The following is a 27,606-nucleotide window of genomic DNA, read 5'->3' as shown; positions in this document are numbered from 1 at the left end:
AAATAAGGCATTTACTGAACTGCAACTGGTGGCTATAATGTTGCCCGTATCAACACACACATCAGAATTACAGTTCCAGCTTATTTTAATGTGGAAATTTATTGTAGGTCATGCAAAACTAAGCATAGAACTAGAATTCAGTGAGACACACCCATAATTAATTCTAATTAACTAAAAGGAGCATCATTATCAACATACCTGCTGTATAATGCTGTGAAAATGATCCTCAATCATTATTAAATGTTACAGTCAACATGAAACGGCAACAGCAGCCCATTTTAATTTTGTAATGTGGTGTTTTTTTTCATTAGAAGAACTATTAGTGACCCTGGACCACAAAACCAGTCTTAAGTTGCTGGGGTATATTTGTAGCAATAGCCAATACATTGTATGGGTCAAAATTAATGATCTTTCTTTTATGCCAAAAATCATTAGGATATCAAGTAAAGATCATGTTTCATGAAGATATTTTGTAAATTTCCTTCTGTAAATATATTAAAACTTTATTTTTGATTAGTAATATGCATTGCTAAGAACTTCATTTGGACAACTTTAAAGGCAATTTTCTCAATATTTAAATTTGTATCTCGGCCAAATATTGTCCTATGCTAACAAATCCATACATCAATGGAAAGCTTATTTATCCAGCTTTCAGATGATGTATAAATCTCAGTTTCGAAAAATTGACACTTATGGCTGGTTTTGTGGTCCAGGGTCACATTTGTGATTGACAAAATAATTATTTAAAGAGAACAAGATACAGCTTTGCTTGTTGAGAAAATGTATTGTGTTTTAAGGATGTTTATATATATTTATTTGCAAGGCAATAAACACTGATTTATAAACAAGGCAAAATTAAAAACATTTACCAAATGGCTTTCATATAAGTGACTGGTCAAATAAATAGTATAGGCTACTGTAAATAAATATAGAATTGAACAGGGCAAGAATATTTTCGGATATGCATCTGAATTCATCAAGTTTCTTTTGGTAAAACTGTCCTTCACTATAAAATGTTTTGCCTCTAATATGTGATGAATTTTTATCCATTGTCATGTTCTGTGATATTTCATACTCCATGTCCAAAGTGGTTCATTGTACGTTTCATTTTGCTGTTAAAGTAGTATAAATGATCATTTTCCTCTCCACTGAGTTCACTGTTGTGTAACTTTTGAGTAGTATATTTACTGTGATTAATGATTTCATTTAGTTGAAGAGGGCTCTGTTTTTGAAGTGCTGATCTGTCATTACGTGGTTTGTTGCTAGCAGAGAAATACGAGAGCATTGAAGATGTGGTGTAGTTTTCTTTTTCTAATATCGTCCTCTTAAGGCATCTCTTCAAACCAGTGCTAGTACGGTGAATGAGCACAGAGCACAGGCCTGCAATCATATCTGAAGTTAGGGGGGGTTTGTTGCTTGTTGTGACTTTGGAAAAGTCACGTTTTGCTTCTTTGACTTGCATTGTTGTTATCGTCACACATGGCATTGGGGTGTCTAGGAGGTCCTCTATCTTTTCCCCTATGGAAAAGCTGTCTGGAATTTCATTTAAGCCGTTCAGGTTTAAAGGTCCTGCGATTTGATGATTGAAGAAGGTTTGCATGGGGTTGGCCAAAAAGACTTTAGAAAGAATCCCGACAAGTTGCTTCACCGTCAGCCATTTCCACTTACATTTCTCCTGACTGTTTTGGATAAGAGCTCCTTCAAAACTAAGCCCCTTCACATTTGTGTGGTGATACGTGGTCCAGCGAATGTAGCCCATGTTGTGCCAGTTTCCCTCTTCGTGAAAGTATTTCACATTGAGATAAAAAACACCACTTAAAATATGTGTTGTTGATGGGGAGGGTCTTGAGTTCACTTGAGGAGGGAGTGAATGCAACTTTCCTCTTAGCATATCCTCAACAGCCTGTCAGGAACAAAAAGAACAATGGCAAAAATAATAAGTGTGAATTAAAAAAAAATCTAGAGTGTATTAATTATGAAATTAATAATTCATTCATTATGAAATATTCAGTAAGCAAGGATATCAAAGGTTTCTTTTTTATCACTTGATCTTGCTTTGAATTCTACTTTACATATGAATTTTTTTAAATTTTTTATGTTAACGTCATGCTTTAATCTATCAAATGACAGATAATTAAATAGTTTATAGAGAACCATTTGTTACGGAAATGTATGATTAAAAGTATTGTTCACCCAAATCTCACTCACGTGGCGCACAAGAAGGTGAATAATTGATTTTAATCATATGTTCACAGATATTCATTACTCCAGAAAGTGTAGTCAGAAAATACTTTATGCTATTTTTTTATTATTCAAGAGACATTATCAAAGGATAAAATGCAAGATCTTACCGATGGTGATATATACCAAGTTGTGATATTCTTTAAGAGATCATGCTCTGACAAATCAGGGACTCCAGTATGTCTTATTTTATATGCCCAAAAAACTGGCACATGTTTTAAAGTTGGAAAAATAGCAATGGAAATACATTTCTCTTCATTACATCTACAACAGTAGTCCACTGAAGCTTTTTTAAGAAGCAGTCGAAGATGGGTCCATCCCTTGTAAAAGTGCCCTTTGCAATTATTCCACTTTTCATTGTGGTGATCCAGCTGAAATATCCCACCCCACACATACAAGCACATTGAGGCGAAGCTGAGGTGCCATTGTAGCTTCATCGTGGCTCTTTCTCAACAGCTGTCTGGAAGCTGTTGAGCTTATGCGAAAAGCTCTTATCTTTGTTTGATTTCTTCATGCACACATGACTCGCTGTGCTCTGCCATAGGAAGCCAGTCATCTTAAAACTCATTAATGACCAAAGCTTAACAATTCAAAGTGTTAAGTGTGCATTAACAAAGTGTGCATTGACATTTGCATGTGATTATGAGTGAGTGCGGACGTTCTGTATTCAAAGTCTCCCAGGGCTCTGACGCACTTGATATCTGACCTGAAACAGCACAGAAAGCACATCTGAAACTCTGCACCTGCGGAGGTAGGAATGATGTTATTCTGCTAGATTTGGCACACACATGTATAGACCAAATACATTTATTTGTGTGTGTGTGTGTGTGTGTGTGTGTTCTTCACACTTGTGCTGATAGAACCATGCAAATATTTGAAGTGTAAGTGACCCTGAGCAGAAAAATTGAAAAATTCCATTAAAATTTGATTCAGAGCAACAGCTTTTAATAATGACTATAAGAACACCATATTTGATCAGAGGGGTATTGTTGTCTTTCAGTTTGTGACCAAATCCAGGAATTTAATTGAAATTTAAAAGGCATTCTCAGTTCAATTCTAAAACTCTGGTTACTTACGCTGTACAACTGATGCTGTTATATTTGATGTTTGCATTACATATTTTGTATTCTACTATCATTAGGAACATTGCAGACAATGGGCAATGAAAACGCTAAAACGAATGTGATAAACAGGAGCAGCAGGAATGTACGAGCATTTATAAGCCAAGAGAAGCTGGACGTTGAAGCCTTCATTTCAAAATACAACGGCCAAAATGTTATGGACACCCTGCTGCCACATTCTGCAATAAAGAAGTTCTGCTTTCGACCTGACGTCCCAAGCTACCGTATTCTAATTTCTGAAATTGGTGAGCTTCCTTGGGAAAAGAACCAGTATATTTCACTGTTCATTGAAGATGAGGACGATAAGGAAATCTGTATTAAGCACGTCTGTCTCTGTATGCCTTTATCTTATGAAGCTTCAATTTTAATATATGATATATGATGAGTTAGACACGCTGTCTGTTTGTTTACCTCACTATATGACAGTCATCCCATCCTGCTTTGTTGTATTTCACCATTAAGTTTAATATCTCTTCGGTAAATGCATCCGTAGCAGTTGCTTTTCAGAACGAGTCAATAAATATAGCTGAACAATGCAGATCTTTGTACATCTTGTGTTTTTAAAAGCAGCAAGAACATTACATGACCATGAAAATACACCGCATGACTTCTGGCAGACTAACAATTTCTCTAATTCAAAAAGTGAGAAAATGCCACACTATAAGAAAACACACAATCATTCCCTCATGTGGGTTGATTTCATGCAACTGTAAGTAAGTGACTGGCAGATAAAGGCCACCCAGTACTTTTACAGACACTGTACTTTTATTATGATTTATACATTACAGTCATCTCCATCTTAAATTCTTGGATCATGCCAGCCATTTAGTTCATGTCTCCTGTCCAGTGTGGAGAAACGTGCCATTTAGATAAAGGTTGAGTAGTAAGATAGTCAACTCTTACTGGCATTTTAAAAGACGTATCATGTTGTATTTGCATTCTATCTGCTCACACGGCAGCTTATGTGAAAGAACATCAAGCGTGGCATCATAAAAATTCTGAAGACACGCTTCATCACAGAGTGACACTAACGCCTTTGTGGTGCTCCGTCTATATGACACAGCAAAAAATAAAAATTTGCAATGCATTCTGTATTTAGGGCTTCAGTAGTAGTATATGCTGTTTATTATTTTTAATGGTTTAGTACCTAAAGCAATGGCCTAAAGAACAGCAGGGTGATTTATTCTGTACTCAAATCAGAGACATTACTATAATATATTAAGTTTTTGAAAAAAATTATTTTCACCTTTGTAAACATCAAAATCATTGTGGGTGCAAGAAAGCCTTTGTTATAGGTATAAGCCAGAAATCGGATTAGCCTGTATAAAACAGTTTATAGAACATGAATAATATCACTATATATTCCTTGAGACACCATTATAGTTATGTAGACACTTTCAGCCGATCTCCGGGTCTGGTGGAAGCACTTTTAGCTGTAGCTTAGCATAGATCATTGAATCTGATTAGACCGTTAGCATCTCGCTCAAAAATGACCAAAGAGTTTCGATATTTTTCCTATTTAAAACTTGACTCTTCTGTAGTTACATCGTGTACTAAGACCGATGGAAAATGAAAAGTTGCGATTTTCTAGGCCGATATGGCTAGGAACTATACTCTCATTCCGGCGTGGTTTTCAGGGCGGATTGGCTTGGAACCTATCCCCCCCCCCCGCCGTAATAATCAAGGAACTTTGCTGCCGTACCATGGGTGCAGCAGGCGCAATGATATTGTGCAGTGCCTGAAAATAGGCTAACTTCCGTCAACATAACCAACTACACAAACTTAGTGCCGGTCACGTAGGGAAGTTACCTAGCTGGGGACTATTTTCAGGTGCTGGAAAAATATAGAAACTCTTTGGTCATTTTTGAGCGAGATGCTAACGGTCTAATCAGATTCAATGATCTATGCTAAGCTACAGATAAACGTGCTACCGCCAGACCCGGAGATCGGCTGAACTGATTCGAAAACGGTAAAACTCAACTGTTTAACTCTAGGAGAGTTGGAAAATGAGCCTATTTTCAAAAATAGTGGAGTGTTCCTTTAAGACAAGCACAACAAAACATCTTTTAAACTTGAAAGAAGAATGAGTTAATAGCATGACCATGACTAGCATAACATCTCTCAAAAATCAGGGCTGGACACATAAAAGAAAGTCACGGAGAGAAACGGGAGATATTGTGCACATTGAATGGCTTGAACATAAAAAGAAAGGTAAGAATTTTGTAATTAAAGAATTGAAACAGAAGCTTTTATAAACTTTTTGTCATTACACAGCTTTATTAGACATCGCTGGTATTGACGGCTGAAGAATTGAAAGCTATTGAAGATGAAAACCTTAAATATTAAAGATATACGTTTTGCTCTGAAATATATTAATCCGGTCATTTTCTGTCTGTGTTTTAGATCCGTTTCCCTGTGTCCTTCTATGTGCTGAGTGTGTGGCTGGGGTTTTTGTGTGTGATGTTCGTGTGTCTGTGGAGTGGGACCTGGAGAGGAGGATTTGCCTGGGATGAATCTTTTCTGCAGTTTAACTTGCACCCGTTCCTCATGGTGACGAGTCTCGTGGTGCTGTATGGAAATGGTGAGAGGAAACGCTTCTCTTTCTGTCTTGCATGTACAAACACCTTCTCCCTCTTGTTTTTAACTGGCAGACTTCTTCTCTTTTTTTCTCATGTTTACGGTCTTGCTCCATCACAAATAGTCCTATAGGAAAGAATCACAAATGATTTCTGTTTAATATCATATATGTTTTCCCAAGACGGCACTGAGATTAAATGGAGATCAAATTGAGATTTGTCTTTAAAAAATTTATTTAATGCACGAGTTTCACAATTTGAGTTGAATTACTGAAATAAATGAACTTTTCCACGACATTCTAATTTATTGAGATGCACCTGTATATTCTGTCATCATTTACTCACCGTACAGAACGTCCCAAAACTATGTGACATTCTTTCTTTTGTCGAACCTGATGTGATCTGTCAGTGCTTTCAAAGTGCCCAAATGTATCTGAAGTGTGTAAGTAATATTTTCCACCAAATTTAACGACAAACTGTCAGGTAGATGCGTAATGATATAACAGGGATTTAATTAAACACAAACAGCTGTGCTCGTCTCTAATGGACAGTCTTTCAAGCTGCGTATGGCGTAGTTAATTTGCAATATGAATAGTGAGTGAAAGCTGTTTGTTTGTGAAGTATAGATGTAGAGATGAGGTACAGTATTCAATAAACTTTTTATTTTTAGTTCTAGCTGCGAAATGATGTTTTAAACTCAGAAGTAAAGAATTACATGGGGAAAAAGATCAACAATTACCATTATCAGATGGTAATACTTTGATATGCCATGAGAAAGATGACCATTTTCATATTTCATATTATTATTTACACTACAATTACACTACACTACTTGAGGTCAATAAGATTTTTTTATGTATTTGAAATGAATGTATTTGATCAAAAATACAGTAATAACAGATATATTGTCAAATATTACTACAATGAAAAACAACGGTTTTCTTTTTGAATATACAATATTTAAAAATTTAAGTGATTCATATGATGGCAAACCCGAATTTTTAGCATCATTACTCCAGTCTTCAGTGTCACATGATCCTTCAGAAATCATTCTAATATGCTGATTTGGTGCTTAAGAAATACTTGTTATTATGATATATATATATATATGTTTTTTGTTTTTTTTGATGAATAGAAAGATTAAAATCATGTTTATTTGAAATATAATTGTATTCTTAGAATATATTAATTAATTAATTTAAAAAAATCTTACTGACCTGAAATTTCCTTTACTTCAAAAGAAAAAAGGAATTCCAGGCATATTATTTTGATACATGGTACAGTCGTGTTTATGCCATGTCCAAAAACACTTATTGTGAATACACATTTTTACAGTTGTCTCTTTTTCTCTTTGTCCTGCTCTCTCTGTGTCTGTTTCTCTCTCTCAGCCATAGTCCTGTACCGTGTTCCTTTCACCTGGAGCAGGTGGTGGTGGTGTAAGCGGGCCCATGCAGGGCTGTTGTTTGTGGCCATGGTGCTGTCTGTGCTAGGAGTGTGTGCTGCCTTTGATTTTCACATTGCCAACAACATCCCTCATCTGTGTTCATTACACAGCTGGACTGGGATCTCCACAGTGGCCCTATTCACTTTGCAGGTACAGTATACATGGTCAAGCCTGATTGAAATGTCACAGTATTTTCATTGCTTCATGCTTAGCAAAGCTCCATGAGTATGTTCTACTCCATCAAATTTTAAAGAAATGATGCTTGACATGGTCTCCTGTGCCTTTCTCCTCTGATTGAATAGTGGTTTGTGGGTCTATGGGAGAAATGGAAGCGATACCAAACCATATCCGCCACTGCCTGCTGAAGCTCTGTTTGCAAACTCATAGGCATTGCAGTTGTTATTTTTGGATTGTTAGTGCTGAAACTTTTGTCCAGTCAGAAATGGAAGAATCCAGAGTCTGAGATTGAAACTGACAGAGTAAGTATATGATGACATTCACTTTAAGATGCCAAAAATTAATTGTAAGTATAAACACTACTGTTTAAAAGTTTTTTTAACTTAATAATTCTATTCAGCAAGTATGCATTAAATGGATCAAAATTGACAGTAAATACATTTATCATTTATATAAATAATACAGATTTCAAAAGATCCTCTCTTTGCATCAAAATGGCCTCACATGCAAGGAAATTGCTACAAAGGATATTGCACCTGAAAGAACCATTTACCAGATCATCAAGAACTTCAAGGAGAGAGGATCGACTGCAGTGAAGAAGCCTTCAGGACGTCCCAGATTGTCCAGCAAACACCAGGACCGTCTCCTCCTGAGGACTCAGCTATGGAATCATGTCACCAGCAGTGCAGAGCTTGCTCAGGAATGGCAGCAGGTTGGTGTGAGAGCATCTGCAAGCACAGTGAGGCCAAGACTTTTGGACAACGGCCTGGTGTCAAGAAGGGCAGCAAAGAAGCCACTTCTCTTCAAGAAAAACGTCAAGGGCAGACTGAAATTCTGCAGGAAGTACAGGATTGGACAGCAGAAGATTGGTTAAGAAGTTATTTTCTCTGATGAAGCTCCCTTCCGGCTGTTTGGGACATCTGGAAAATCGATTGTTCAGAGAAGAAAAGGTGAACGCTACCATGAGTCTTGTGTTGTGCCAACAGTGAAGCATCCTGAGACCATCCACGTCTGGGGTTGCTTTTCAACCAAGGGAGTGGACTCTCTCATAATTCTGCCCAAAAACACTGCCATGAATAAAGAATGGTATCAAAACGTCCTGCAAGAGCGACTTCTTCCAGCGATCCATGAGAAATTTGGTGATGATCCATGCATTTTCCAGCATGATGGAGCACCATGTCACAAAGCAAGAGTGATAAAGAAGTGGCTCGAAGATCATTACATAGAAATGTTGGATCCGTGGCCAGGCAACTCCCCGGATCTCAATCCCATAGAGAACCTGTGGTCAGACCTCAAAAGGCGAGTTGACAAGCAGAAGCCCACAAATTGTGATCAACTCCGAGAACTAATAAGGCAAGAATGGATCGCCATCAGTCAGGATTTGACCCAGAAGCTAATATCCAGCATGCCAGAGCGAATTTCAGAGGTTATGAAGAACTAGGGTCAACACTGTAAATATTGACTCATTATATTTTTTTGCCAATAAAAGCTTTAAAACGTATGATATGCATAATCATTGTTTTTCAGTATACCATAGAAACATGAAAAAATAATCTACAAATACTGAAGCAGCAAAATTTGCAAAACACAAAATTGATGTCACTGCCAAAACTTTTGGCCATGACTGTATATATATATGTGTGTGTGTGTGTGTGTGTGTGTGCGTAAGAATTAATAAAAAGTTTAAAGATTAAAAGGAAATCAGAACCAAATCAGCATATTATAATAATTTCTGAAAGATCATGTGAAGGATCACTTCAGCTTTGCAATCACAGGAATAAAGGACATTTTAAAATATATAAAAATGGAAACAGTTATTTCAAATTGTAACAATATTTTACAATATTACTGTTTTAATGTATTTTTGACGAAATAAATGTAGCCTTGGTGAGCATAAGATACTTTTTAAAAACATTTTCATGGTAGTATATATTTGTTGTCTACATTTTTAGTTTGCTTTTGTAACATTAAAAATTAAAATTAAGTGCTGAATAGAGAGGCAATGGCTGAATTTATGTTTTATTTTCAAGTGATTTGTAGGCTTTGCTGACAGATGCCAGATGAAGACTGGAGTAAACAAAAAGAAACATGTTGTGTATATCACAATTATACAAATCAATTTTTGACTCTGTGGCAGCTGGTTTTATGCTTGCTTCATTTACACATCCAAAACAAATTGAGTGCCCAGTTGATTGACATGCAATAGAACCTTATCAATGTGAGAGACAGACCTCTTGTGGTTAGTAAGACAACTGCAAGAAAAAAAATTATAAATTGATCTTACATTTATTAAGTGTTGCCTTCCAAGTTAATAATTTGGTGTATCTATCTGTTTTAGATTTGATATTGTGATGGTGTTGAATATAAGAAAAGTGGAGATGCCGGGGATTGAACCCGGGGCCTCATACATGCAAAGCATGCGCTCTACCACTGAGCTACATCCCCTTATGGCCACAATGAGTTTAAGTGGGTATAAGAATTACATTAAATTACATTGTTTAGGTACGTAGTACATAACAAAATGTAATAGTATTACTTCAGCAAAACATTTTTTCTTATAGCAATTTAAAAGAAACTACACATCCTTAACTATATTCTAATAATTCGTAAAATATATATAAACAAATAGTAGACCTATAGGAACACTTTTCGTAATTTAAATAAAACATTAACGTGTCTGAACCTTAAGGCTGCTTTAAAGATTCGTGGATAGTTAATATAATATGTAGGATTTTTTTTTCATTTTATACTAGTGTAAGTTACGCGAAGCCATCGTTGTGTGGTGCCGACATCCCCTATCCATCGCTTACGGTGCTGATTGGTTTAAAATTCCACCAAAACTAATGGAGGCCAATGAAATTCATTTACGTTGAACTCTAAAACTGACAGTTCGTCGTTGCATTCATCGGTGTTATGTGACTGGAAACTCGCAGGTGAATGTGTGTACACACAGATGACGAACCACACACAAGCGCTTTGAAATGGGATGTTTCATAGACTAAAGATTACGACAAACGGAATTTAAATCGGATTTCTATATCATATCAAAAGCATGTCCGCTTTTGTGGTGAGTGAAAGGTTAAACGTGAAATGCTGTGAGTTGTGTGTTAGCTTGCTAAAGTTGTTAGCTTGATAAAGTGTGCAAAAGCTGCTTGCAGCTTTAAAGTTTTTGGACCAGTGTGATTCAGGGCAGTAGTCAAGATTTGCATAATCAATGTAATATTATTAATATGATTTTATAACGACCCATTATTTTATGAATTGAGCTAGTTGCAGGCCTTATGAAATACATGTAAAAACAATTGTTAGTTATGCTTTAGGCCAATTTTAGCAAATGTAATTCATCTTCAACATGTACATGAATAATTTTGCAAACGAGAACTTGAGATAATAATGGTGGTAATAATTTCTCATAATGTTAAACGTAACACCATGGGCCAAGTTTCATTGGTTTTCAGCGGTAGTGCTTATGTTTACCGCTTACCGCTAGGGGCTTTTAAAGATTGAAGAAACGTACAAAATGTAAATGTGTAAAGCATCTGCAATGCAAAATATAATGTGCAAACACATTTTGCATGTTTATTCGAACTAAATAAACTACATAATCAGGGCTATTTATAAAGTTTGTGTGTGAAATAGAGGGGGTTACACATGGTAACATCTCCTGCTGCCTTGTCAGATTTGGTGACCCTGATGTATTTGATCTTCATCTGTTCACATCAGACCAAAATGCTTTCTAGAATATAAAATAGAGGAGTTTAGACATTACCAGAGTGTTTCTGGGTAACATTAATGCCATAGCATTTCTAATAAGAGGAGTAACAGATTTTACAGAAAATTTATTATAATTATTTATTGCTGCCATGTCAGACTGGGTGACTCTGATGTGTATATGCAGCTGTTCACATCAGACCAAAATGCATACTGGGATATAAATTACAGTGTGTTAGGGGGGGTAACGGGTTTCAGTAACGTGTAACCCTGCCTTGTCAGATTTAGTGACCCTGCTGTACATCTGCATCTGTTCACATCAGAGCAAAATTCATTCTAGGATTTATAATAGAGGGGGTTAGACATCACCAGAGTGAATTTGGGTAACATATTTCAATGAACTTTAATACTGCCTTGTTAGATTTGGTGACCCTGCTGTACATCTGCAGCAGAATGGTAAAAAGCAGTAACACTTGGATTTATCCCAGTTAAAACTAAATTTAAAAAATGTGTCTTTATGTATTTAGAAACAAAAAAATATTCATGTATTTCAAGTCGAAGTCAGCACCAGTCCTAAACAGCTGTTAACAAGGAAGTGATACACATTGAAATAGGGCTACTTATTCATTATAATTTCATTCACTAGCTGTCTGCATTTATTTTTCTAGGCCCATCCCTCGGTTCGTGTCAAAGGAACAGAACACACATACACACCTGTGCTGTGTCAGGATGAGAAGTGTTTAGGGCAGGAAAAAGGAGTGCACATGCACTGCCCGCTCTGTTCTGTGGCCGAGGCTTACCAAGATCTCGTCATCCTGCGAGCTCACTTCCGCATCAAACACGTGGACAAAGGCATTGACTTTGCAGGTGAGGCACAATGAGACTATAGACTCACATGTGATTCATGTCCTTTGGAGACATTTTGTCAATTTCATTTTTTATGGACAGGCTTGAAGGTGCTGCGCTGCTGTATCCATTGTGAGATCGTGGGCACTATTAAAGGAGAAAAACGGTTTAAAGGTGCACACTGGCACTGTTACCGCTGTAGAAATGGTTTCAACAGGAGGGACGAGGCCATCAAACACTATAAAACACACTTCCGAAATCCCCACACCACATTCCAGATCCAAGTCACACAGGTAAAGGTGGATAACCCGGAGTTAAATCTGTTTTCCACTTTGGATATGGCTTTTTATGATCATGTTTGCACATGTGCTGTCCTAGAATGTGAACTGCCGACAGTATTATGGTGAGAGCTCAGAGGCTCATGCTAAAGCCTATGAAGGGCTGGCGGTTAGTCTTGGACTGGGTGGAGATGGCACTAGCATTGGATCCATCCTGACCACTGGCACTGAAACCCTACTGACTGTGGAGCCAAAGGTAGACAAAATCACAAAGCTTTATTTTGGGCATGTACCGTTTTGGTGTTTGCCTTGAAGTATTGTTGTTGACCTCTCCTTTCTGTGTTTGAAGGAAGACGGTGAGAGAAATGGAATCCCATTAGGTGCTGAGGAAGAGGTGGGGTCTTCCCAGAATTCATCTGATGGGACTCAGACACTTGTTCTTATGGACCCTGATGGACAGGGAAACAGTGTGATCTTTGATACCGCTACTGGTATCCTCACTGAACAGGTAAACATTATTAATGTGAATCATTGAACATATCACTATTTAATGGCATTTCACGATTAATGTTTTGTGAAACCTCAAAATTACAAACAATATAGAAGGTGTGACTTATTATTAATGCAGCTCTGCTATTAGTATTCCTTACATACACTGCTATTCAAAAGTAAGTGACAACATAAACAATTATTAGCAACCCCCAAATCTTCAACAGTAGTGTACATTATTCATGTACTTTATTCAGTCTTCTGGTTTTGTAAATCTCCTGTAAGAGCTGTCAAAAAATGTTTTTGTTGCTTTAATTTCAGGAGGCAGAAAGTTTGGAACAGACCCTGCTACAGAAACGACTCCTGGAGCTCCACCAGCAGATCGACACACTACATCAGGAGAAGGACAGTATGGAGAAGACACTACGAGCTGAGATTAAACAGCTCAAAGAACAGGTATACCTGATTAATCTCCCTCTTTCTCTCTCTCTCTCTCTCTCGCTCGCTCTAAAATCTGCATTAATAACAGCATTATTCTGCTATCAACGACTCAAGCCTCCGTTACTCACTCTAAATTGATGTTTTGGAATAGGACTGGACGATTAATAGAAAAGAAATTGAAACCGAAATTCAGAACCTCTACCCGACGTAATTTTCTCATGTTGGTTATTTCGGTTTTTAATCCTGTTAATACTTTCCCCTTAAAAGCATACTACCGCTTGTATAGTCAGCGTCTCGCACATGAGTGTCGCGTTAAAATAATTTAAACTTTTACACATAGCACCGCTCATTAATGTCAGTTTTAATTCAGTGGACCAATCAGAAGACCCCGGAGGCAGGACAAGCGTTATGAGCTTTTATTTGCAGTAGCAGGTTGGCATGGCAACTTTTGTATTTGACGGCAACATGGCGGAGTAGGGAGTCTGTGCTGTGCTTTATTTTATAAAGTCCCTCGGTTTTAGATGCAAAGACACGTTCTGTGTGAATGACCAGTAAGAATCTAGAGTAGCCTAAATACTTAAAGGGGTCATATGATGCTGCTAAAAAGAGCATTATTTAGTGTAATTGGTGTAATGAAATGTTTATGCGGTTTAAGGTTCAAAAAACACATTATTTTCCACATACTGTACATTATTGTTTCTTCTCTATGCCCGGCTTTCTGAAATGCGTCAATTTTTACAAAGTTCATCAGTCTGAAAAGCAAGGTGTGCTCTGATTGGCCAGCTATCCAGTGCATTGTGATTGGCCGAATACCTCAAGCGTGTGACGGAAATGTTACGCCCCTTACCATACTGTGATGCCCTGTCCGGCCGGAGCGACAGGACAAAAACATTAAAAACCCATTATAAACGAGGCATTTGTTGCATCCAGTGGGGACATAATTACGGATTATAATGACTTATACTGTCTTTTTACGCATTAACATAAAACCATGTCTGCATTTGTGATCGGAGAAATGACAAACAACATTTCTCTACACTGCCCAAAAAACTCCCGTTTGAATCGTCAGTGGCAAATTCTTTAAATATAAAAAACGTACTTGCAGTCTTTGAGTCAGAACAGCCGGCATTGTAGTCTACTCTCACAGGATCAGGAAACAGTCCTCCATAAAATGCGCTGCACACATCTGAATATTTGGGTTGAACTGTTCTGGAACAGTGTTGTAAATACAACTTAACCACTGATTTCTAGTCGTGTCCTCTTTCGGAAGGCCAAACAAAGTAGTTTCACTTTCACAACGAAACCGCGTCACACACTGCCTTGAGTGAGCGGAGGCCGGAGGCCTAGAGAACGGCGCGGCCGGCGGATTACTTGTGGCATGGCAATATTCATTTATTTTGTTTGCAAAAAATTTATTATTTTCTTTTTTTTCTTTTTTTCTTTGAAAACTTCATAAGACTTCATTTCAAGCAATGTGTGCTTTGATTTCAATTGTTCAAAATATTCAACAAATAACCATAAACCGTTTGTTTCCTTCAATTATTTTAAAATCACAAAGATGCACTCTTATATCCTGCCTTTAAGTATATTTACAGTACAAAACTTTAATGAACTATGAGGGCATAATAATAACAAATAAAAAAATTTTAATTAAAAATAAAATAATTGTTCAATAATCGTAATCAAGGTAAAGTGTTCAGTTAATCGAGGTTTGGATTTTAGGTCATATCGCCCAGCCCTATTTTGGAATTAGCAACAGAGGCATGTGATGATTTGCGCAAGAAATTAGTCCTACACACAAGTGTTTTAAGGACTAAAATCTGATGAATGTTTTGAAATACATCATCTGAACAATTTCTAGAGGTGTGGTAACCATAGTATTAATGGAATAATTGACTCTTGTATGTTGAATTATTAGAAAATAATGCACAGCCAAGGTGTAACGGCCACCTCGGGTGTACAATATTTTCTAATAATTCAACAGTCCATCGTCAGTTGTTCCTTACTTATTGTATTTCTAAAGTAAGTCATTTTTAACTTTCACTGATGTAAAATTCAATGTTTTGTTTAATTTTTTTATGTAGCACATTTGCAGTATATTTTCATTTACCACACAATAATTTTAAATTGCCCTGTTGTATAAACACATGGGACACACGTTGACAGTAAATACACTTATTTGGTTAGCCAAGCAAGCAATACAACAAATAAATATTTAAATTACCATTCTGGAATGACAGTTCAAAAATGAAAGTTTTCTGTTCATCAAAAAAAGTTATATTTTGGTTTCCTCAAAAATATTACCTGTTTTGAACATTGATAATAATAAGAAAATGTTTCTTAAAGGGGTCATATGATGCGTTTTCAATTTTTCTTTTCTCTTTGGAGTGTTACAAGCTCTTGGTGCATAAAGAAGATCTGTAAAGTTGCAAAGACTAAAGTCTCAAATCCAAAGAGATATTCTTTATAAAAGTTAAGAGTCAACCATGCCTACCTAAAACGGCTCGTTCTAACACGCCCCCACATGTCTACGTCACGATGTGGGAAGATTTGCATAACGCCGCCCAAATGTTCATGCAAAGAAAGTAACTTTTATTCTCGCTGTAGTATTGTTGCCGCTGCCGCCATGTCGTGAAGGCGCTGTGTTTCGTTGTGAAAGCGAAACTACTTTGTTTGGTCTTCCAAAAGAGGACGATATCCGCTTCGTCATGCCTAGAGCTTGAATCCGTGCTGGTCGCTGAGGAAATGATCCGGCCTCCGCTCACTCTTGCCCGCCGTATGTTTCGTTGTGAAAGCGAAACTACTTTGCTTGGTCTTCCAAAAGAGGACACGACTAGAAAATACTAGTCGTGTCTGTTGTAAATACTGTTGTAAATACTAGTTGTATTTACAACACTGTTCCAGAACACTTCAACCCAAATATTCAGATGTGTCCAGTGCATTTTATGGAGGACTGTTTCCTGATCCTGGTAGAGTAACTTTAGACTACAATGCCGGCTGTTCTGACTCACAGACTGTAAGTAAGTTTTTTTATATTTAAAGAATTTGCCACTGGTGATTCAAACGTGAGTTTTGAGCAGTGTAGAGTAGCGCTTGTTGTTCGTCATTTCTCCGATCACAAATGTAGACATGGTTTTATGTTTACACGGCGCGATACAATGCAACTCGTAAAGAGACAGTATAAGTCATTATAATCCGTAATTATGTCCCCACTGGATGCAACAAATGCCTCATTTATAATGGGTTTTAATATTTTTGTTTCGTCACTCCAGCCGGACAGGGCATCACAGTATGGTAAGGGGCGTAACATTTCCATCACACGCTTGAGGTATTCAGGCACTCAAATAGAAAGCAGTTGTTTTAAATTGTAATAATATTTCACAATATTATTATTTTTACTGTATTTTTTTAGTCATATATGTGTGTATACGATAATTGTGATTAATCGCATCCAAAATGAAAATTTTTGTTTACATAATATATGAGTGTGTACTGTGTTTATTTATTATGTATAAATAAATACAAACACATGCATGTATATATTTATGAAAAATATGTTATGTTTATGTATAAAATACATTTATATAAAATATAATAATATAAATGTATATACATGTAAATATTTTCAAATTATATTCTAAATATGTATTTATATATACACATAATAAATAAACACAGAACACACAAGTTATGTAAACAAAACCTTTTATTTTGGATGCGATTAATTGCGATCATTTGACAGCACTAATATGTGTGTGTGTGTGTGTGTGTGTACAATTGCTATAATTAAATTTTCCTTTGCATCCCTTCTATTTTATTATTAGGTTGCAAGCCTGGTTCAGTCTAACGTAAGGATGTTTGAGGAACTCCAAGCTTATCAATGTCCAGATCACAGCCAGCAGAAGGTGGCCAAGCTTGTAAGTGTTCTGAATGTACAGGCTTGTGTTAATTAAAATGTATATTATTCCAGAGTGAAACGGTCTTATTTTCTTCTGTTTTTTTTTTGTATTTTTAGCTGGAAAACCTTGAAGCTCAGCACAAAGAGCTCCTGCAGGCCCAGCTGGCCTCACTCAGGAGGGCTATCCTGTCAGGGGCAGATAACATGCCTATCAATGGCCACAAGGGGGCTCTGGAGCTCAATGTAGATTCAGAGGAGTCCCAAACTGAAGCCATCAGTGGCACTTTATCAGGACTGGAGGATATGGATGTGCAACTACAAACTGAGCAACACAAATCCACAGAGCTTGAACTAGTACCAGCCGATACAATTCCCTGTTTGGAGAGCCCCGGTTTGCACTTAGATTTGCCAAACACTGGCTTGACTACATCTAAGGTTTTAGAGGATAAACGGGAAGTGTCATTGTCCCTTGTGTCATCTAAGAAGCGCAGCTCAGCGGATGACTCAGAAGAGATGACTGAAAGCAAAGTACAGAGAGTCAGCTGAAAATGACTTGACATTAAAAACATACTCGTCTCCATTCCTCATTCTTAACAAATTGCTGTTACCTTTCCCACACATTTCCTGGTAAAAAAGATATACAGAGTGATATTTATTCTGTAATTTGGCAAAATACACCTAAAAAATTCCATGTTCAAATATTTTTTACCTTTTCCATGCTTATGTATATGTTTAATTGCTGGTTTTGTCAGTGCTTTCTGATGAACTCGTATGCTCTTGTCACTCAAAGAATGTGTAGGATTAAAGCATAGGATTTATTTCTGATGTTCTCTGAGCATAAACAGAACCATGTAGCTGATCATAAATTCATAAAGTAAAAATTTTGTGATGAAATGTTATGAGATTATGGGAAAACGTTTTTATGTTGGGTTGTCAAGTTTTGAAGGTTTACTGGCATAACAATTCTCCTGTTTGGGCTTTTTTTGTTTAATATCTTTATACATGTGTGTGTGTGTATATATATATATATATATATATATATTCACTGGCATTTAAAATTATTGCCTTTATTGAAAAGTTGCCCAATCAGTGCTTGTTACATCATTCAGCACTGTTCATGATAGGCCAGATTATTTTGTATTACAAGTTTTCTGTTGTTGAAATATGCAAATGAGTCATTATATGATTAAATATCCATACATTTGCAAACCTTCAGGATATTGTTAGGAATTAAACTGAAAGGGTCGGTGTATGTAAGTGCTGCTGAAGTGGAGATTGCTGGCTCGTGCATGAGAAAAAAACTTGTAATTGAAATCTAAAAATGCTAATTGATCAAGTGTAATAAGATAAACACCTAAATATGTATTTTGAATGTTTTCTTTCTAGCCTGAAAGAAGACTGGAAGCAAAATAGCTCAAAATCTCAAAATTGACCGGTGCATGAATTGAGAATTATTTGTCTTGAAGGAAACCTTGAGTCAGAACTTTTAAAGGGATAGTTCACCAAAAAAAGAAAATTCTGTCATTTAATTCCTTACCTTCTTGTTGTTCCAAACACTTAAGACCTTCGTATTTCTTCGGAAAACAAATTAAGATTTGTTTCGATGAAATCCGAGAGCTTTCTGACCCTGCATAGACAGCAACGCAACTACCACTTTCAAGGCCCAGAAAGGTTGTAAGGACATTGTTAAAATAGTCCATGTGACATCAGTGGTCCAACCTTAATTTTATGAAGCTACAAGAATACTTTTTGTGCGCAAAGAAAACAAATACGACTTTATTCAACAATTTCTTCTTTTCCATGTCAGTCTCCACTGTGTATTCACAACAGTACCACGATGCTTGCGTGTGCATTCCTCTGCTTGCAAACAAAGCGCAGTGCATCCAGGTTCTACGTCAGAACACCGGCTCCTGTGTCAGCAGCATCACACGCATGCATCATGATACTCTCATGAATGCGCGAAAGAGAAGAAATTATTGAATAAAGTCATTACTTTAGTTTTCTTTGTGCATGAAAAGTATTCTCATAGCTTCATTAAATTACAGTTGAAACACTGATGTCAAATGGACTATTTTAATGATGTCCTCCTTACTACCTTTTTGCGCTTTGAACGTGGTAGTTGTGTTGCTGTCTATACAGGGTCAGAAAGCTCTCGGATTTTATCAAGAATATCTTAATTTGTGTTCCGAAGATGAATGAAGGTCTTACAGGTTTGGAACAACATGAGGGTTACTAATTAATGACAGAATTTTAATTTTTGGGTGAAGTATCCCTTTAAATCCCTTTAACGGAACTATCAATTTGACCGAATCAGTCAAAGCAGTTTTCCAGTCACCGACTTGCTGTTGAACCGTTGTATTTTAAATCATGTCTGGCCAAATAGCCTTTCAAGGAAAGTCTGTTCATTTGGCGGCCACATTTGCAACACCTCCGGGCATCTATTTTGGGCATCCAAGACCAAGTCCTATCTAAATGAATGGAGTAATCCTGAAATCTCAGAAATTGCCTGCTGAACTCACAATTAAATTACATATTTCAAATCAGCAACAAAATCTGAAATGAACTGGCCCATGAATGTTGTTCCTTATGCTTAAATAGTGTTAAAAGCTTATTTTTCAGGCTAGACCAGCCAATGCGCATGTGCAGTCATAATCTTTGGGAACTGGAGCTTCCAACGGCAGCTGCAGTGATGCAGTGAATTTACCAATCAGCGATTGGCTCTTTCATTTAGAAGGCGGGGCATATTCTGCCATATTGCGCATTGCAGTTTCTCTCATTCATCATAAGTAATAGGAGTGAACCATCTTTGTATTTGTAATGTCTTTGGTCTGGCTCATAATGAACCAGGTTAACAGCTTTCTGACTTATTTGACCAGTTTGCGGAAATAATTTCAATTTTCCATTAGTACTTTTAAACTTTGATTTGGTGAGGTGTGGGGACGCAGCAGGGTTGTTATTTAAAAACAAACAAAAAAGTTTTTTTTTTTTTTAAGGTCAAAATATTTTATTTCCAAGGCAACATTACTCATTTTCCACATCAAAACTATATAGACATTAAAAACACACAAAATGATTAAAACTTTGACTAAAATTAAAATGAAAACAAACTAAAAATACTTATTTCAACATATTAATAAAAAATACAACTGTGAACTACCTACAATTAGGGTAATGAACCATATGACTTTGTGTGGTTTGTTTTCTTATTAATTTTTTTTTTTTTTTTTTACTGAATACTGCTGACTTTAATCCCATTACTGTTGCCACTTTCATAAAAGCAATAAGAACACTGTAAAATCACTGTAGCACAGCCTCACTTACTGAGTTGGCAGTTTTTATCTGTTACTGTTGCATGATTCTAAATGGCCCATCTCACTCTGCTACAGGGTCATAGTGGACCTGTTAAAGATGAACGTTGCTCCTCTGGCAGTCTTTCAGACCCTAAAGACCATGTGTGCGGGACAGAAAGTCTCTGAAACATCCACCGGTGACACATCCACAGCGTCCCACACTGCCACTGCGCCTTCTGAGTCTAGAGGTAAGTGCTACACATGTAAAAGTCATGGAGACCAAAGCAAAATATGCCACAGAATTGCATGGTTTGAGTTGGAAAATAGGTGATGTCAAATACAAAGCAACATATATGCTGTACTGATGGTACTTTTGAACTCCGACTGTCCTTTTTGGTAATCTGTGTGTGACTTCCTATAGAAGAGGAGGGTGTGGTCTCAGGAAAGAGCTCTAAAACTGCAGCCCCTCCCTCTGCATCTGTATCCCGCCCACCTAGGGGAGGGGCTAAGATAGTGGTCTACAGTGCGGGTGACACGAGTGCTCCTGTATCTCAAGGTTTTTCTTCTCTCCCTCTTTTAGCTTGGTTCTCTCATCCTTTTTTTAATCCTGATGCTTGCGAGTTCAAGGTTTTCTCTTCACTCCCATGAACTATTGCAGCACATTTCTCATGCTGACATAACTAATTCCTGCCTCAGCTTCATAGTGCCGTATATCTGTTCTCATTCTCATGCCTCACCGATTGTGCCTGCGATTTGCGGGCTCAATGCTCCGAATATGGGGGTGAAATGCCCCAGATCCGCTTCCTTCGTGTGTCTCATGGACTCTGTGACTCTCATCCAGCTATAGAGTCCTCTGCTTCTCATGGTAAATGAATGTCTGTTAATGGCGTGTGTCGAATGTGACACTGTAATGCACTAGTAAACCAGTATCCTGCAAAATTGTCTGCAACCAACATTGAAAAGCATGCATGTGACTGTCAACTTCATAAACGGATGGTGTTTGCCACTTCATCGCTGATTTTTGCACTGAATACAACTGATTTGTTATAAATCATCTTGGTGTCGCCTAATGAACAAAATCTCCCTCATATGTGACCTTCTCCATCATTTTGAGTTGTTTTGACCCCAAAACACATTTCACAGTTTTAGTTCTCTACTGGTATAATTATTTTTATACTTCAAACTGGTCAAAATATAATAATTTAAATGGTCAAGCATCAAATAAATAAAATAATGATTTTCTAATAATATATTTTAGTGATATGGTCTTCTTTAATCATTTCCTACAAAGCTGTGAACACTGAATGACTTTCCTTTCCGGTTTTGTTATTTATTTTTCTTTCTTTTTTTTGAAACACTGACAGATGGTTACATGAGATATTAAATATTTTGGTAAACTGTTGTGAATCCTTGAACATATACTCTGATGTTTACTTATTTTTTTTCATGCTATAGAGCGCAACAGTCAGAATCGTATTTGTGTTCTTCACAGGGGAATTTATTTTTATTGATAACTTACAAACTTTTACAAACCAGCTTTGAGCTACGTGGTTGTTAATCTGCTGAAGCTGTCAGCCCACATTATTTTAACTAATTATGTTTTGTGGAATTTCTCATGGAGAAACTACGTTTTACCCATGATTCCCATGATCAGAGCCAAAAGAACTCTTTAGTTCTTTCATGAAGCACTGTGAATGACTTGATAGAATAAGTCTTATGTATGCATATTTTAATCAATCTTTAAATCAATAGTTTTATATTTATCAATCATTTTTATTTCAATTACGTTATTTTGCTTCATGGGATTGTAGTTCTTTCCCTCATTAAAGCTTATAAGTGCACAGTCTTGTCTTTTTGTCTGATTTTCAAATACCCTTTCGCCTCATAGCTGGTTGGTTTGGTTCATGGCTCTCAACTCTTTAATGAAGACTTTTTAAAATCCCTGTGTGAAAAACAAATACTTCAAGAACCAAGGCCGCAGAAGTTGCCCGGTGTTCTGACGATTTGTGCTACCCACTCAGATTGTGCTACCTCTCATTAAAAAGATTGGTAGCACAAATCGATAGCAAAAAATGCTACCTATCAGAATGTGCTACCAGCATCTTATTAATGTGGTTTGAGGCTTTTTTTTTTAATGTCCATACCTACCCCTACCCTTAACCTACCTGTCCACACCTACCCTTACCCTAAACTTACCCTTAAAACAATGCAAATATATTTTTGGTAGCACAATCTGATAGGTAGCATGTTTCGTCGGTACACCGGCACTGTTCCACTTATTAACTAGTAGTTAAAGCAGAATAGATGATCGGTTCATGTACATATGCTGCTGTTTGAACAGAAGCATCATCATTGATTTGCCACACCACATTAAAACATGTCAGACAGACATTTATTTTTGAATTTCACAATTAAAGAATCTAATTACAAACAAGTTGTTGCAACTTTCAACTCAAAATGATAGAGCCCGTCACATATGTATGTGTTTTATGTGTTATGTTTATGTGCTTTTCTTCTGTGTGTATTTGTGATTTAGTACGCAGTAAAACAAGTTCAGGGCAAGGGGAGAAATCGGCAAGAGATGGTTCTAGCCAGCGAGTGCCACGGCAGGTCAGTGCCACCAGGGGACAGAAGAGCGCCAAGAGCTCAGGCAGCAGCAGCTCATCATCTCAGCTCACCTCCAACTGAAGTTCTTCATGAGTTAAACAACACATACCAAACTTGCTTGAATTAAACTCAGTTTTTCTGTTGATTAATGTTCCTGTAGAATTGGAAGAAACGTTTTCACTGTAAACAAAAATAGTTAAGCCATTTTAGGGATCTCCCTAGATATCTTCAGTGTTTCACTGAAGACCTCTTTGCATCAAATTTGCATCTCCCCCAGAGAGACTATAACTGAAGTATGCCATATTTTCCACGGTTTAGTTTACACGTTCACACCAAAACCATTTGAGAAAAACACAGATAATCTTTTGCTATCTTTAAACCATCCACTTATACAATTCGGCAGCTTCGGGCTGCTGTGAAGCACATCTGTTTTAAACTGTTTGTGTAAGACACTCAAAATTGTCTTGGTAAGCTTCGATGTCTAGATGGACATTATTTTCATTTGTGAAATGTTATTTTTTTTTTATTTCCTTTGCTTTTATCCTTTTTTTTTTCAAGTGCATCTCCAGTTTTAAGTAAAAATATTCCTCTTTAAAACCAATTATTGTATTTCGCACTTTAATTCTTTACATGATTACATTACACACTTTGTATAGTATGCATAAATCATGTATAAAGCAAAATATGAGTGTATTTGTTTTTGATGAAAAGTCTCAGTTAATGTTTCATAAGCACATACATAAGCATTTAATTATGCGGTTACTTTGACTGTGGAATTGTGAATGCTCTCTTCATTCATTCTCTTCATTCAACTCTTGATCAGCATACTTCACATTTAATGTTAAATGAGATGGAATTTGCTGCATTGTCTTCCTCTATAGAAGCTGTACAGTATAAGACAGGGTCAGGGTCAACGGAAGCACTTGTGTGTTTGTACACTGCACTTTCTTTACTGTATGGTCCCACTTGGTGACTGTGTAGGCCAAGGTAAGACCTCTTGCTATTGAGACGTGCACAATGGTTAAAGACTTCTCTTCAGTAATGAGCTGCAGCTAAATGAAAATGTTTTGAAGTGAACAACGAGAACGGCATGTTAAGAGTTCAAATCATGTCCGTCTAAATTAAGCCTCTAAGATCAAATGTGTTTTAATCATAATGTGAAAGCAGTCCTAAAGGATCATATACTTGCAGAAAGACTCATTGAAGAAAGAAAATGGGAAGACTTTCAGGTTTTCTTTTAGGCTCTTAGGTGATTTTTGTTTGATTAGCATTTCTTTAGGATTTTGTTTGACTGGTAAACAGGTTCAAACTATCCAAATGTCGGAGTTTTTCAGTTTTCAGCACTGATATTAATAATAAATTTCTTAAAGGGATAGTTTACCTTCAGTTGGTCTCCATTGACTAGTGTTTTTTCCCCATACTATGCGGAAGTCAATGGGGACCAGCAACTGAAGGTGAGCTATCCGTTTAAAGCTCCAAATCATATTACACTGAAAAACATTTTTTTTTTTTTATGTGAAAGATTGGAGTGCATTTTACAAGAAAATACGGCTCAGTCTTGAAAGTTAAGAATTTCATGTTTAATTCAGTGTGTTAGGTGCCGTTGTTAAATTGAACAAAAATTACAAAGGAAAATCCACACCAATTATGTTAATTTTTAAATTTTTCCCCTCAGCGTAGGATGATTTTTGAAGGATTGTATGATACTGTAGACTGGAGTAATGGCTGCTGAAAATTTAGCTTTACCATCTCAGATATTACATTTTAAAATGTATTAAAATAGAAACCTTTTTTTATTTACATTGTAATATTTCACAGTATTGCTGCTTTACTTCATTTTTTTTATCAAGTGAATTCAAAACACGTTTCTTCAAACACATTAAAAAATCTGACACAAATATAGCAGATTAAAAAACATGTCTTTATTGGGATATGACAGAATTCCGATTTTTATTACAGTATGGCCCAAATTCACTTGCATGAACAAAAGTGGCTTATGGCTCTACTTTCCATTGGTAAATGGCAGATGGACAGTCTTTTCTCTTTCGAGGTCAGTTGATTAAAGCGAATTCCTTCAGATATTCCTGCACAAAGACGGCCATAAAAACACATCTCATTGCACATGTAAGTCTTTCAACAGTTTATTTCTTTAGTCACTTTGGGAGAAAAAACTTTCTGAACCTGAATAATAGGACTTTCTTTTGTCATTTTAATGAAAGACAGTTGGGTTTGTTGACAAGGCCTATATGGTTACCATATTTTGGGCAAAGTGTTTTTTTTATTGTTTATTAAATGTGTATATTTTTAAGGCCTCTCAAACACCAACCTGCCGCTGGTCGGTTAGATCTTGTGTATGGATTTCAGTAGGCCTATGTATTGATCTCTCTCTCTGTGTGTATGTATGCAGCAAGCAGACCATGACAGGATGTTTGGAAAGGTTGCCAGAGGTTTTATGGTTTACCAATCCAACGATGGTATTGCTGGATTTTTGAAGAGTATGGTCCATAAGTAAAGAACAGAGCAGAGCACATGATGGGAATAGAAAATAAAAGCTTTTGTTTGCCAGACTGAGAGAGATGAGGACAAAGACATACACTTGTGGAGAAAACGAGAAAGAAAAAGAGCTTGAGGGGCTGGAGCTAAAGAAAATAGGTGTGTGCGCGCGCTGGGAAGGAAGCGAGAGAGGGAGAGTGAAAGAGGTGAGCCGAGGTTTTAATGTGGCCGTTTGTCGTGTTTATGTGGCTGTGGCGCTGCTCTCTCCTGCTCTCTGTATTGATGGCAGTGCAGCCAGGCTGTAATTGATGGCGGCATATTGCTGTACTCCGGCAAGTGTAATGGGCCGAGACACAGAAGCAGAGAGCACAGCAGGAACCCTCTTTAACCCTTTACGTTCTCACACACTCAAACCCTGAAATATGCGTGTGTGTCTGTAGGGAAGACGACGGGTGCCACGTTTCTACTACAGGTAACTCCCTATTTTGTAACCCCGCGTTTGCTTTAAAGCATAATTATCAATTCCAAACACCTTGTGCATTGTGCAAGTTTGCACAGTTCTTCCCTTCCGTAGAGCTCTGTTGCTGCCATAAAACAAAATGTTTATATTGTTACATTTAGTTTGCTTGTCTGCTTTGTTCAGATGTACTTTTAAAGTGATCCGATACTTGAAAGCTATAGAAATCAAACCTATCTTGGTGGAACTGGTGAAAACAGGCAGTCATGTGATCTCTATATGAAGGGACAACCAACTTTTATTAAGCTACTGATAAATGAATCGTTTGAAATGTGTGCATATCATTTGTAACCCTGGCTCTGAAAACCCAGCTAAAGTCATTTTTTGGCTGTTTTCTAAATAAAATCATCCTTCATAAGGTAAAGAACATTCTGTGAAAAAGTAACCTTGATATCTTTAAAGGGGTCATATGATGCGATTTAAATTTTTTACTTTCTCTTTGGAGTGTTACAAGCTCTTGGTGCATAAAGAAGATCTGTAAAGTTGCAAAGACTAAAGTCTCAAATCCAAAGAGATATTCTTTATAAAAGTTAAGAGTCAACCATGCCTACCTAAAACGGCTCGTTCTAACACGCCCCCACATGTCTACGTCACGATGTGGGAAGATTTGCATAACGCCGCCCAAATGTTCATGCAAAGAAAGAAGGCATAACTTTTATTCTCGCTGTAGTATTGTTGTTGCCGCCGCCGCCATGTCGTGAAGGCGCTGTGTGTTTCATTGTGAAAGCGAAACTACTTTGTTTGGCCTTCCAAAAGAGAACGATATCCGCTTCGTCATGCCTGGAGCTGATCCGTGCTGGTCGCTGAGGAAATACATCAACTTCGCACTGTGGATCGCCAGATCGGCCGCCCTCCGCTCACTCTAGGCCTCCAGCCTCCGCTCACTCTAGCCCACCGCCCTCCGCTCACTCTAGGCCTCCAGCCTCCGCTCACTCTAGCCCACCGCCCTCCGCTCACTCTAGGCCTCCAGCCTCCGCTCACTCTAGCCCACCGCCCTCCGCTCACTCTAGGCCTCCAGCCTCCGCTCACTCTAGCCCGCCCTCCGCTCACTCTAGGCCTCCGGCCTCCACTCACTCTAACCCAGCGTGTGTTTCGTTGTGAAAGCAAAACTACTTTGTTTGGCCTTCCTAAAGAGGACACGACTAGAAATCGGTGGTTAAGTTTTATTTACAACACTGTTCCAGAACAGTTCAACCCAAATATTCAGATGTGTCCAGCGCATTTTATGGAGGACTGTTTCCTGATCCTGGTAGAGTAGACTACAATGCCGGCTGTTCTGACTCACAGACTGTAAGTAAGTTTTTTATATTTAAAGAATTTGCCACTGATGATTCAAACGCGAGTTTTGAGCAGTGTAGAGTAGCACTTGTTGTTTGTCATTTCTCCGATCACAAATGCAGACATGGTTTTATGTTTACGCGGCGCAATGCAACGTGTAAAAAGACAGTATAAGTCATTATAATCTGTAATTATGTCC

General features: G+C 37.3%; 3 protein-coding genes, 1 long non-coding RNA gene and 1 other non-coding gene across 5 annotated transcripts; 3 read left to right on the top strand and 2 right to left on the bottom strand.

The window, feature by feature from the left end:
- Window positions 1–1,069: 1,069 nt before the first annotated feature.
- Window positions 1,070–2,678, bottom strand: LOC107595713 (uncharacterized). Its single transcript, XM_016286208.1, has 2 exons — window positions 2,352–2,678; window positions 1,070–1,903 (listed from the first exon to the last, which is right to left on the bottom strand). The coding sequence occupies exons 1-2, from the start codon at window positions 2,676–2,678 to the stop codon at window positions 1,070–1,072; spliced, it is 1,161 nt and encodes a 386-aa protein (XP_016141694.1).
- A 2,721-nt stretch (window positions 2,679–5,399) lies between these two features.
- On the top strand, window positions 5,400–7,911 carry LOC107595726 (uncharacterized). The gene is made up of 3 exons (XR_001610290.1): window positions 5,400–5,573; window positions 5,766–5,943; window positions 7,327–7,911. It is a non-coding gene; the product is annotated as an uncharacterized lncRNA (long non-coding RNA).
- A 2,021-nt stretch (window positions 7,912–9,932) lies between these two features.
- Window positions 9,933–10,004, bottom strand: trnaa-ugc (transfer RNA alanine (anticodon UGC)). The gene has a single exon. It is a non-coding gene; the product is annotated as a tRNA-Ala (tRNA).
- Window positions 10,005–10,460: 456 nt separating this feature from the next.
- LOC107595725 (uncharacterized) lies at window positions 10,461–18,123 on the top strand. The gene is made up of 8 exons (XM_016286220.1): window positions 10,461–10,626; window positions 11,939–12,137; window positions 12,219–12,409; window positions 12,495–12,650; window positions 12,744–12,902; window positions 13,205–13,339; window positions 17,149–17,241; window positions 17,340–18,123. Exons 1-8 carry the CDS (start codon window positions 10,612–10,614, stop codon window positions 17,766–17,768), a joined length of 1,377 nt encoding a protein of 458 aa, XP_016141706.1. The 5' UTR covers window positions 10,461–10,611; the 3' UTR covers window positions 17,769–18,123.
- An 899-nt stretch (window positions 18,124–19,022) lies between these two features.
- LOC107595712 (mitotic-spindle organizing protein 2-like) lies at window positions 19,023–23,285 on the top strand. Its single transcript, XM_016286207.1, has 4 exons — window positions 19,023–19,116; window positions 20,548–20,760; window positions 20,934–21,068; window positions 23,049–23,285. Exons 1-4 carry the CDS (start codon window positions 19,023–19,025, stop codon window positions 23,198–23,200), a joined length of 594 nt encoding a protein of 197 aa, XP_016141693.1. The 3' UTR covers window positions 23,201–23,285.
- The last annotated feature ends 4,321 nt before the right edge of the window (window positions 23,286–27,606 follow it).

This window comes from Sinocyclocheilus grahami, unplaced genomic scaffold (assembly GCF_001515645.1).
Source record: "Sinocyclocheilus grahami isolate Dianchi unplaced genomic scaffold, SAMN03320097.WGS_v1.1 scaffold207.1, whole genome shotgun sequence".
NCBI classification, from domain to species: Eukaryota; Metazoa; Chordata; class Actinopteri; order Cypriniformes; family Cyprinidae; genus Sinocyclocheilus; species Sinocyclocheilus grahami.
This window is presented reverse-complemented; position numbering and strand designations above follow the sequence as displayed.